The sequence below is a fragment of the Corythoichthys intestinalis genome, chromosome 10 (assembly GCF_030265065.1).
Source record: "Corythoichthys intestinalis isolate RoL2023-P3 chromosome 10, ASM3026506v1, whole genome shotgun sequence".
Lineage (NCBI taxonomy): Eukaryota > Metazoa > Chordata > Actinopteri > Syngnathiformes > Syngnathidae > Corythoichthys > Corythoichthys intestinalis.
The window spans coordinates 7,994,282-8,006,917 of record NC_080404.1 but is presented as its reverse complement, the minus strand read 5'-3'; the positions used below and the strand labels follow the sequence as shown (position 1 = coordinate 8,006,917).

The window sequence follows — 12,636 nt, the reverse complement described above, 5'->3', positions numbered from 1 at the left end:
TTTTGAGACCCAAGCATGTCGCAACAATTTCTGGTGAAGAAAAAAAACAAAACATTTTATTTCACTGTAACTGGTGTTTTTCTCTTCTCGTGCGACTTGACGGCCTAGACCCCCACCGTCTCTAACGAAAAAGTCTTTTTGCAGGCCTCTGGATACATCACGATACGATGTGCGATACAATGCTCACGATGATGATCTCACAATATGGCGATACAACAAGTATCGATCTGTAGGTCAGGGAATACATGCTCTTTTAGTCCTTCTGATGTAAATTGAAATGTGTTTATAACTAGTAGACGTCTAATCCATTTGATGTGGGAGGGTGGCAGCAAATGAACGACTGGACGTCTGTCGCTATCAGTGGAAGCCAATGCCAGGGAACAAGTTTGGGGCATTTGACATTTCCTGTTGATTTTGGTAGCAACCCTGACATTAAACGAATTCTGGAAATTTAGTACCTACTGCAATTTTCCATTAAATTTAAGACAATTTACCGGTAATACCTCGATTATCCGGATTTGGGATTGAAGACATTTAAAGCCTATTCAAGGACCCGCGGCAACCCTGGTATAATGACAACACAACAAATGAAATAAATCCACTGAAAGTAGGGAAACATAAAAAAACAAACCACAAAAAACTTTAATAGTAGTTCAGAAAATGAAATCAAATGTATACAATTGTTTTTTTTTTTTTTTTAAATGTCAACAGTTAAAACAAAAACTAAATATCACTGTTGTAATTTTGACTTCGCAGTGGGAGTCTGGGTTGCTGTGGTGTGGGTATCACCTTGCAGTCAGGTGCTTTGGGCCTGCTGGCGACCTTGGATTCTTTCTTGCTGGGCTTCTGCTGGAGCATAGGAGCCAGAATATATAATCCCAAACAAAACAAAGACACCTATCTACAGACATGTGAAAAAAATAGAACAACCCATGAAATATTCTTTATTAAGAAATGTTTACATATCAATGCATGATCTTGTTTTTCTTTATCTCTGGAAAAGAAAGTGATTTAATTGCAGGTAAACAACAACATTGTTTCACTCATTTGGCGGAAAACACAGACAAGGCTGAAAAAGCAGTTTCTGCTCTTGCACCCCTCTTTAAAATAAACGGCTGTATTTTAAGCCAAAAGAACTTTTGTGTTTGATAGAACAATATGTCTGTACTATGCTGCAATAGCAGATTCATGGCGCATTAAGCCCCGAAGTATTTTTAATTTGTCCGTTTTACCCTGGAAACCCCCGTCTACAGAAGTCGCGCAACCGCTTTTGTTTCAACCCAGCCATAAAAAAAGGTAAGTAATCATATTTATTATTCTATTATTATTTATTATTATTAGTCATTTTTAGCTTAGAATCATTAATTGATGTCTAATACTTAGTTAAATAAAAAAAAATAAAAATAAAAAAAACGACTTCAAAAAATTATTCACTCGCATATTTTAACCTTTTAAACAAATTACTTCACAATGAAAAAATTGGAACGTTTAAAAGGGTAAATATATGAAAAAGAAAATTTCGATTACTCCTTGATGTCTGCGATTTCTGCATCGCGACTCTTGCTATATTACCATGTTTCACCCATAAAATCCCCAAAAAATCTAGCGATGTCAGGATATTCCGAAATGACTTTAATCCAGAACCTCGGTAGAGTTGTTGTCTCAAATGTACGTTTAAGGTCGCCGTGATTTGCGATCTCTACAAGCGGATATTCCTGTTGCACAGAGATGCTCGGATCACTCTGTTTATTCACATACGGGTCACGAATCCACTCCTTCGCAGTTCGTGGGTCTTTAATGATTGGGAGCAGAGATTTTGTTTTCTTTGAGGTTGTAGGCTCATCTTCTGGCTCGTGAGGTTTCCTTTTTCCCGTAAAAATTTGTCCAAAGTCGTCTGTTTTTCAGTCATTCTAGTGTGGGGGCTAATTATTTCTAGGAAAAAATGTGATGGGCGACGACCTACGCCATACGTTATTATCGAGGCCAAGCGCACATTTATATACAAAACAAGATGTACTGCTAACAGTCCAATCAATGCATTTCTTTGACGACCTCTCATTCTATAGTTGTATATCTAGAGTAGACAGGGATATTGGTGTGTTATGCGGCACAGGCCAAAGTCAATCGGCCAGAATGCAGTCATCAATTAATTATTTATTATTTCTGCACGGCCCGGTACCAAATGCGCCACGGACCGGTGCCGGTCCGCATCCCGGTTGTTGGGGACCCCTGCTCTAACATACTTAATATAGCATAAAATAGCATTTATATAATCGTTTAAGGAAAACAAGCAGAATATATTTGACGTAGGGCATAAGACATACATGACGCCTTTTGATCATGGAAGCACAACGCGTGCGTCATGCAGCTGACGGAGCAAGATTGACACTGACAACCAGGTGATAGGAAAGACATCTACAAGCCCACGTCTCCAACACCAAATCCCGCAATCAGTTCTTCAGGACAGTCCAGAATAAATGGCGGGACGTCCTGTTCTATAAGGAACACTGGCACGACATCCAACTGATAACACTTCTAATAATACTCCAAGCGCCCCCTTTTTTTTCCTCGGGAAAAGAGGAGGCAGACTCTGAGTCTGCCTCCTCACCTGGGTCTATCACTGTTTTCCTTGCTGTTTGATCGCTGTCGACCTGAATAAATTGTTAATTTGTGTTTCGAAGCCTTCTTCCATCTTTCAAAATGGCGTCAGTACAAGGGCTTAAGACTGAGGTGAACGCGCAAAGTTTGGCATTTTGGCCGGGTTGTCGGATTTTCGCCGGCCCGGCTCGTTGGAGCCGCGCTAGCGCGGGTCCGGCAATTCAGCTGGCATGATTCCGGCTATCTGGCTAAAAGGTCAGATTCCTTCAGGGGGTAACACTAGTTATTAAGTGGTAGGGTGTCCTAACTTTTTCCTCAGTTAGGATATGCATTTTTGTTGATATATTTGGTTTAATGAGTAAAACAATGATCATTTTTGTTGTTTACCTGCAATTAAATCACTTTGTTTTCCAGAGATGCAGAAAAACAAGATCCGACAATGAAATGTAACCATTTCTTAATGAATAACTGAATATTTTATGGGATGCCCCAGTATTTTCACATGACTGTAACAACGTGACGTCACACCAAAAATATAGACCCATAAGAGATGCCGTGGGTTTACCTTGAAGAATGGAACACGCTCACTCTGGTTGACAATGAGGTTCTCGTCGCAGAATGAGCTTTCAGTGGCCACAGAATGGTCGCATGAGCCTGGATCGTCATGCAGAGACTCCTGAAAACGGAACAAGATGAAGTAGACATCTTATTCTGGCCCATATGAAGTTCAAATGTGTACGTAGAATAGCAGTTGACAGCTGGAAACGACAAAACCCCTAAGTCAAGGAGCCACGGTATCATTTAGCTTCAGTCCTTATAAATGCATGTACGGTTTGGTTTGCCACCTCTTTTTCGTCCTCCTCAACTTCCTCCTCGCTTTCGGTGAAGACCTTCAACATGTCTTGTTGTTTCCTAAGGCACTCCAGAATATCACTGCGGCGCCGAATCGCGGCTACCTGGTGCGGGTACTCGTAGGTACGTCTTTGAGGAGTCAGACCTAAGGGGTGCCAGAGTGACAGGAATCAATCAAAAGCTTGGCACTGGGTTAACGACACAAAGCAGAGCCAGGTGATACAAGACATACGTATGACCTTCAAACAACATCTCAATTCTTTTACTACAAGTTGATAATTGAATTTTTCAGCTTTTTTTTATTTTATAATTGTTTTTATTTTTAATTTTCACAAAAGAACACGAAACGCAGGTAGTCCACGGGTTACGACTGATCCTACTTACGCGATTTCAATTTCCAGTGGCGACGGCTGTATGTAATGGTCGAATACTTTGGGGAAGTTTATGTGATTGTTTTTGATGATGTGCAGACGCTAACTGATACATGCTAATCGTTTGTTATTGCTTTATCAGCAGCTACTTGTAAACGCAAATCTGAATTGCCGTTATTGAAAATGAAACTGATTTAATTTCATTTTATTTTAGTTTCATTCTGCGTGTGTTGATGTCATGAGCAGCTGAATAAAGTCAGCAACCACACTGACGTCATTTCAGAGACTAGCTAACGAGGACTTACGTCTTGGCGAGGACAGTACAAGGACGTTTAATACATGTTTTTGGATAGTTTTTTCTCTCGTAATTTAGAAGGTGTTTTGAGGTATTTAAAGGGGTTAGATTCAGACTTACGCGAAAATCCAGCGCAGGAAAGGAACTCGTTCGTAAATTGGGAACTACCTGCACAAAAGTCTCCACAACGAAGCAAAGACCACAACCATACTACGGAAGAAAGTTCAATTGAACAATTCACACAAGAACAGAAAAAACAACATTTCCTACTACGGAGCGGACACCACAACCAAACATATATATAAAAAAAATATCGTTTTTTCAGCACTTTAAAGCGCCCCTTCAATAAATGGCGTATTATAAAACTTTTTCATATGTAAGGCATATAAGCATTATAAGGCGCAATAGTAGTGGTAGTAGTGGTTGGAGTTGCGTTATGCATGGAGCAGCGATAAGGGGAATGTCATGCCATGCATTCAAAACTTTTTAAGGTACTATTTCCAAATTCATAAATTTAATGCTTTTAAGACTTTTTAAGACGCCTCGGAAACCCTGTGTATTATCTGACAACTGCTATAGATCATGAATTGAATTATCGATTTATGCTTTTTCATTTTCTGCAGTAACAAACTGGAATGGCCAGTTTCTTGAAGGACCGGGAATGTTTTTTTTTCTTATAAAATTTATTGAGTAATGAGGGTTGATTAATTGATTATTAGAATACTTGTCAGGTCAAGCTCTATTATTTTCAGAATTTTTTTAAGACAAAAAGTCAAACGGATTAATAAAATGTATGTTCCAGCAGATTAGCTTTTCCTTACCAGTGGCCACGTCACGACGCAGCTCATCCTGCAGGACATTCTGGACCAGCCGCTGACAGCCATCTAGCTCCTTTTGGATGGTTTCTTCGCTCTGCTTCAGGACGGTGCTGTCCAAGGAGATTTGGTGGCGTAGCTTGTCCAGGGCCTGTGTCATTTTGTCTTGCTGGTCCTGTAGCCCCGCCTCCAGCATGCGGAACTGCTCGTCACCGTATGTTTTCACCCTCTGTGGGAGGGAGTTAGAGGAGGAAGCTTTTAAACTCGGGATGTCCTGATCGCATATTTTTGCACCTGAGTCCGAGTCACCCGATTTTGAGAATCGGCCGATTTAGAGTTGCGATCAGATTCCCCCCCAAGATTTTGTTTATATTTTTACAGTGCTTCCGCTTTTCCAAGAGTGTTGCGCATTATAAAACGCACATATTTTTATATCTTTTGGCAATGCAATTGTATTTCTGGATTATTTTGTTACTTTTTAGCCCTTAAAAAGTAAAACAAAATATTACTTGTACCTGACTGAGTATCTGAGCTTCGGCTAACTCCTCGTCTGCCGACGATATGCGCTCCTGGGCTCGCTTGTCGCTGTGCTGCTCCAGCACCAGACACCAGTCCTGGTCTCGAGCAAGCAGACCTGCGCATGAGTGGAGGGCACGGCGGAGTTGGAAAGCATTTACTGTAAGGATTTAGATTTTGTAAGTCAAGATCAGTAAGAGTAACTTCGCATACTTGACGTGTCACGCTTGAGCTGTTCACAGCGGCCCCTGGCCTCCTCCAGGGTCTGTTGGCTTTCATCTGCGTTAAGACGCAGCGCGGAGGCCATGGACAAGGATGCAGAGCACAGGGAAACGCCCTGGGCAGATGCCCGATTTCCCATCGTGGTGATCCCGCTGAAGGGGAGGAAAGGACAGGAGGTGTGAGCAAGCATACGTGCTCATCTGCTAATCATGTGGACACGACAGAATTCTTGCACCCTTTTAAAAGTAAATTTAATGCTTTTAAAGACATTTTTAAGACCTTAAAAATATCATTTAAGACCAAAACATGTCGCAGCAATTTCTGATGAAAAAAACAACAACTAACAAACGAGCTATTTCCATCCTTCTGCTGTGAACTTGAATGAGTTTATCACTAGTAGACGTCCAATTCGCTTGAAGTGGGAGGGTGGCAACATTTGCTGCCATCCCTCCCACTTCAAACAGACTGGACGTTTATGGCCTTCAGTGGCAGCCAATTCCAGGCAAAGAATTCATTTTGGGGCATTTGACGTCATTTCCCGTGAGGCATTCTGTTGATTTGGGGAAATTGAAAAGGAAGTGCCTCAAGAATGTCCCCGAATGAACAGGAATGGACTCAAAATAAACAGGAATTAACCTTTAAATGCCTTAAAATGAACATGAAGCGACCTGTAAATACCCACAAAAGACTGGCACTGGACGTCCTAAAAAAATCAAAATTGGATGTCGAGCATAGTCAGTGGCAGCCAGTGAACTAACTTAGACACTATTCTAATGGAACATTTTTGTGGCAACCTTTTGCTTCCTTTTTATTCAACCACCTCATAAATAAACCATCTTCCATCCATTTTTGATTAAATTTTACTCTTCCACATCTCTGCAAATTGCCGCTCACCTCTACAGCCACGAATAACAAGGAAATGGCATCATGAAAACAACTCAAGTCTCTGACGTATGGCGAGGTTTTGGACAGCTTACTGTATAACATATATTCAGTCAATCAATCAAATTTATTTATATAGCCCTTTACAAAACCCGAAAGGCCCTCAAAGTGCTTTACAACAAAAACATGGCTCAAGATAAATAAAAGGCAGGAAAGTATTATACAATGACATTAAGAAAAAAAGAACTGAAACAAAAACAGCGGATCGCAATCAAAGTCAGACAGCAAATAAAACCGATAAAATCCGAAAACATTAAAAACTTAAACAATAAAACCAGGCTATCGTCACAAACTCTCGTATTCAGTGCACGGTCGTGAATAAAACAAATACACACCATTAGAATTTTTACGGCAGACTACAGTGATTTCCATGGCATTAAATGCATCGTCTGGAAATTGAATACCTTCTGTAATTGTCAATTTAAAGGGATCCACAGATAGAAAGACGTAGTTTTTAAATGATAAATGTTAATAAGAGTTATACTAAACGTCTCAGTGGAGGCAAACTATCAACTTTTTCGTGTGATGCAAAAAAATAATCAAAATGCTGTGTTTCACTTTATACCTTAATCATTTGCAAAGCACACGACAGCTCTGGGTGCTAACTATCTCCATAACAATATTGGACAAAGTTGGATCACACAATAGTTTACCGTGAAGATCTGCAAACATTTTTTGACATCACTCTCCTGCTTCGTCACTACAGCAGGAGAGTGCTAGCTGTCACTAGGGAACTTGATACATGTATGCTACTCCTCTCATCCAGTCTTTCGTGTTCATTAAACTTTTGCTGCTCGTTTTGTGAAATATCGACAGGGCTGTCCTTCTCATTAATATTCCACTCGGGTTCAAATTGGAAGGGTAGAACCGACGACATGTTTATGTAGTTATACAGTGACACGTTAGAAGCTCGGCAGCGTGTCCATGTGACATCACTGCCCCACAACGTCAACAACAATGGCGACCTACGTTAATTTTTTTGTTCGAAATTTTACAAATTAAAAGGAAAACATTAAGAGGAGTTTTATTATCAAATTATTCTAAGTTGTACTAACATTTATCTTTTAATAATTACATGTCTTTCTATCCGTGGATCCCTTAAAGGCAATTTTAGACCTTGATTATTCGGATTATAAATTTAAAACTTTTTAAGGACACACGGGAACCCTGCAATAGTGGCTCACCTGCTGAGCTTCTCTTGTACTGTGTCAAAGGCGGTCTTCGGGTCCGTGCAAGACGAATGCAGGTTGTCGTAGTCCTTTTGTGACTCCGTGGCAAGCAGCTCAAGCATTTGCATGGCCTGCTTTGTTCTCTGGAGATGGTGGCACAACACTCTCATAGTTAGGGTGTGACGATAAGCTTTTTCTTGCTTTCAACACTCATTAACCATTAAACCTGCAATTTCTCTGCATTAAACTTTTTTTTTCCTCAGATGGTGAAAATCAGAGGCTCACATTCTTTGACACCAATATTATACCATTTTAGGTAAATAAAATATTGATCCATGAAAGAGTGCATTTTTGAATGATTTAACAGTCAACTGGAAATAATTGCAAATGCTGTAACCAAGTAGTCTTGCTGTGCCTTAAGCTACGTCTGCACCAAGACGGATAATTTTTTGTCTTGTATATTCGGACAATACAGTATTTTATCACTGTCCTCACTACGTTTAAGGTTCTGCATTTGCACAATTTACCCATGTGCAAAAAGGAGCAGTCCCGTGTTTGACATCATCGTCCACAGGGGTCACCTCTGAACCGGAAGCTTATCCTTTTTCGGTTTTGTTCGAGGTCTTCTCCGGACATATTCAAGCGTAAAATTTATAAGCTCTTTCAGTTGTAAAAAGAGGAGCAGGAAAGGCGCATCTATACCATTCGATCCATTGTTTATGTTGCCATAATGCCACACAAAAAAATGGCGATGGCACGCTCCATGACGTCACTTCCTTTGGCTCTGATTTTTACACGGATACCCTGGCTACTAGGGGTGGGAACCGCTAGGTACCTCATGAATACGTCGATATATGAATATGTCGATACAAGGCTCACGATAAGGCAATACAACAATTATCGATCCATGGGTCAGAAAGTCTTTCTACAAAGCAATTAATAAACAGAAAAACAAGTTTATCACTAGCAGACATCCAACTGGAACGGTGCCAGCGAATAAACATTCGTTCATTCACTGCCATCCCTCCCACCTAAAATCGATTGACTTCTATGGCAGTCACTGGCAGCCAATACCAGGAAACCAGTTCATTTTGGGGCATTTCATGACATTTGCTGTTTCTCGGTCACTTCCTATTCCTTTTGGGACATTTACGGCTCACGGTTTTTCTGTTTATTAGTTGTTTTGTAAAATATCCTTAAATGATTTGCTGGCCAATGTATCGATAATCGTTGCAACGCCATAACGTGAGATCATCGTTCTTGTGAGCTTTGTCTCGCAAATCGTATTTTGAGGTACCAACTTACCAAGAGGTTCCCAACCCTATTCTTGGGTCTTCCTTTTACTGACACAAAATCAACAGAAAAGTGACCTGTAAATGCCTACAAAAGACTACAAAAGAAAGTGAATGCTCTGGTTTCATTGCCATTGACGGCACTAGACGTCCAGTCCAGTAAAAACGAACTGGATGTCTACTGTAGTGTCCAGTGCCAATATTGGTAGCCAGTGAACATGTCGGTCCCCCCCCATAGACTACATAATGATATTGACGGGGCACATTCTCCAGACACTGCGCCACGCCTTAAGGTAGGGGGCCGTCCCACACTCCGCTTCAGTCGGTCAATGTCGGTCGTAGTTATTCTCAAACACATGCAGCGATCCAACGCCGGATTTAGGTTGAAAAGGTACGAAACCTGTACCGCATACAAACAGGAAGGATTGTCTCAGAAGTGATTTGTTTGAGGATTCAATGTAATTATTATATTTTTCGTACCATGCATGCATTTTGAAACATTGTGAAAAAATCAATGGGAAAAACTAACCGCTACGATATTGGCGTCATAATTCGCAATATTTACATAAAATAAATGCTAACTGTACGGTTTTTGCTTTTAACAAAGACTCGAGACTGTTTTACATCCATTTCTATAAAGAATTCAGGGATTTACGCATTTATTCCCAAGAATTTTCAATGTAAAAAGCTCTTCGTAGTAATAAGGCGGCGCCACAGTGCCTTAAAGACTAGCAGCACATTCGACATATTTACGTAAAATAAATGCTGACTGCCCGTTTTTTTGTTTTGTTTTGCTTTTAACCAAGAATCAAGACTGTTTTACGTCCATATCTATAAAGAATTCAGAGATTTAAACATTTATTCACAAGAATTTTTAACGTTAAAAGCTCTTTGTGGTGATAAGGCGGCGCCACAGTGGCTTAAAGACTGGCAGCACATTCGACATATCTACATTTTTTTTTTTTTTTTGCTTTTAACCAATAATCGAGACTGTATTACATCCATATCTATAAAGAATTTAGGTATTTAAGCATTTATGCGCAAGGATTTTCAATGTAAAAAGCTCTTTGTCTGCGTTTCCACTTGTCAGCTTTGACGGAGTTAGGCCCCCTATTAATCGGCCCCGTCAATATATATATTATATATATATATAAGTTTATGCCATTCCCAAAAAAAAAAAAAAATAAATAAATAAAAAAACATTTTTTGTAAAAAAGACAAAAAAAAAAAAAAAAAAAAAAAAACAGTTACACCCTTTAAAAGGGATATTTCGATTTTTGGCGGAAACATCTCGATAACCTTTTGAGATAAAAGGTATTGCAATAAGCCACTATTTCGACATGTTGTCACACCCCTACCAGCTACAATAGGCGGCGGAGCCGTAGTTTATGAAAGTACACAGCTTCCCACCACATGCAATAATATCTCCAGACAAGAGGTGCATTACTGTAGCCGACATGCCATACTGGACTGTCTCAGAAAATTAGAATACACAATATTCTAATTTTTTGAGACAGTCCTGTGTATATATACAGGACTGTCTCAGGAAATTAGAATACACAATATTCTAATTTCCTGAGACAGTCCTGTATATATACACAGGACTGTCTCAAAAAAATTAGAATATTGGGTATTCTAATTTCCTGAGACAGTCCAGTATAATAAATTGAACGTTTAAGTCCATTATCCGTCCTAGAGTAGACATAACCTAGGTAGACTTTGTTCCATAATACAGCAACACTTCATAAGACCAGTTTATTACTTTATATTAGCTTTGATAAAATATTAAAATTTCCTTTATTACAGATGCAAAAACCAGGAAAGACAAAAAACAAAGAATGAAAGAAGCGTGTGCAGGCAGGCTGGAACAGGTGAAGAAAAGTGTCAAGTGTGATAGAAGCGTTTCAGCTCAAATGAAAGAAAAGGTCTTTAAAAATGTAGTGAGACCAGTGATGTTGTTTGGTCGGGAGACAGCGCCACTGAGGAAAAGGCAGGAGGCTGAGCTGATTGTGGCAGAAATGAAGATGCTGAGGTTCTCTTTGGGAATGACCAGAATGGATAGGATCAGGAATGAGCATATCAGAGGGACAGCACATGTCAGAGGATTTGGAGAGAAAGTCAGGTTTGGGCATGTCCAGAGGAGAGACGGTGAGTATATTGGCAAAAGTATGCTGGACTTCCATATGCCAGACAGGAGGTCTAGAGGATGGCCAAAGAGGAAGTTTAAGGATGTAGTTAAAGAGGACATGAAGGTAGTCGGTGTGTGAGCAGAGGAGGCAGAGGACAGGGTTCGATGGACCCAACTGAATAGGGGATTAGATGTATAAGAATTTTACCTCCTGGTTCCTCTTCTGAGCTTTTAGGATTTGGTCATTCAACTGTTCCCGTTCGTCCTTCAGAGCGTTCATTTGCTGCACCATAGCCTCACGCAGTGCTGCTAGGTCTGAAGCCAGGCCAATCATGCCCTGGCCCGTCTCCTTTATGTCCTCCACCTAGGTTTGGGGAGACCGCCAAAGAGCTGGTTAAGAACAAGACAACAAAAAAGCACATTTTTGTGTTCCAATTAGACGACCTGGTCAGCGAGTGTACGCTGTGCCTCCACGCTGGTCTTCAGGGAGACCATCTGCTCTTGTAGCCCTGAAAGCTCCAACAGAGTTGAGTGGAGGGCCATCGCCATGTCATTCCGGTGCTCTTCCTATAGACCAATACACACAACAATCCAGCAAAAGAAAGGGTGGGGACTCTCAAAGTGCAAATCAGCACACCAAGTGTTTGAGATGCCATCCGCATTGGTCACTCACCAGAAGCTCCTGTAAGACCTGCTTTACCGTGCTGCTGAGCTGTTTGTGGTTGTCCACACGTTCCTGACAACGCTCAACACCCTCGCCCAACAGCTGCCCCACACCATCCAACAGGCTCTCCACGCCTTTCACTGCCCTCGCCACCGCCGTGCTGCCCGCCACTACTTCGTCTAAGAGAGCATACAATTGCCTTTTAATAACCCGAAATGAACTCTGGAGATTTGACCCAATCGCCGGTAGGTCTTCTATACAAAAATCCCTGGGTACCGATTGCTCGGGGGAAGCCGGTGAGGACGCGGCGCTGCATGTCACCCTGTTGCTGGACGTTGTGATTTATGCTGCTGAACGCAGTAGCCAGACGCTCAGTTAAACTCTGCAGTGCCGTCGCGTTGTGTTGGTCCACCTGCGCGCCGGCCATGATAACACACAACTGTCATCACCAAACACAAAACTATTTCCATTCAATTGCTTTCAAACTAGAAACATGCGCACTGGACAGAGCAGTTGCTTTCAGTATTCAATGTGTACACCCTAGGTCAAAGGTTTTGAGACTCTAGTTCAAATGAATGGTGAACCGTCTCAAAGCTTGTGACAGCGGACAAATATCCATAAACCAAAATTACCGCATTTTCTGCACCATGAGACGCATCTAAAAGCCTTCCATCTTCTCAAAAGCCAACAGTTCGCCTTATAACCAGATGCGCGTTACATATTTATTAAGGATCAATATTGGTTAATCATGGTATTCCATTCCCTTCAGCAT

At 40.9% G+C, this 12,636-nt stretch overlaps 1 protein-coding gene across 2 annotated transcripts in view; it reads right to left on the bottom strand.

Moving 5' to 3' along the window:
- Window positions 1-632: 632 nt before the first annotated feature.
- Window positions 633-12,636, bottom strand: part of kif11 (kinesin family member 11) — a 52,497-nt gene continuing 40,493 nt past the window's right edge. Inside the window, exons 17-27 of one of the 2 annotated variants that reach the window (XM_057849147.1) lie at window positions 12,141-12,276; window positions 11,874-12,043; window positions 11,645-11,767; window positions 11,409-11,564; window positions 7,796-7,923; window positions 5,661-5,821; window positions 5,447-5,565; window positions 4,938-5,160; window positions 3,444-3,595; window positions 3,164-3,274; window positions 633-849 (exon numbers count right to left, since the gene is read on the bottom strand). In XM_057849147.1, coding sequence (XP_057705130.1) covers window positions 724-849; window positions 3,164-3,274; window positions 3,444-3,595; window positions 4,938-5,160; window positions 5,447-5,565; window positions 5,661-5,821; window positions 7,796-7,923; window positions 11,409-11,564; window positions 11,645-11,767; window positions 11,874-12,043; window positions 12,141-12,276 — 1,605 coding nt within the window. In that variant the 3' untranslated portion in view covers window positions 633-723. The remainder of the gene's footprint in view (window positions 850-3,163; window positions 3,275-3,443; window positions 3,596-4,937; window positions 5,161-5,446; window positions 5,566-5,660; window positions 5,822-7,795; window positions 7,924-11,408; window positions 11,565-11,644; window positions 11,768-11,873; window positions 12,044-12,140; window positions 12,277-12,636) is intronic. The other variant, XM_057849148.1, reaches the window with a different exon arrangement.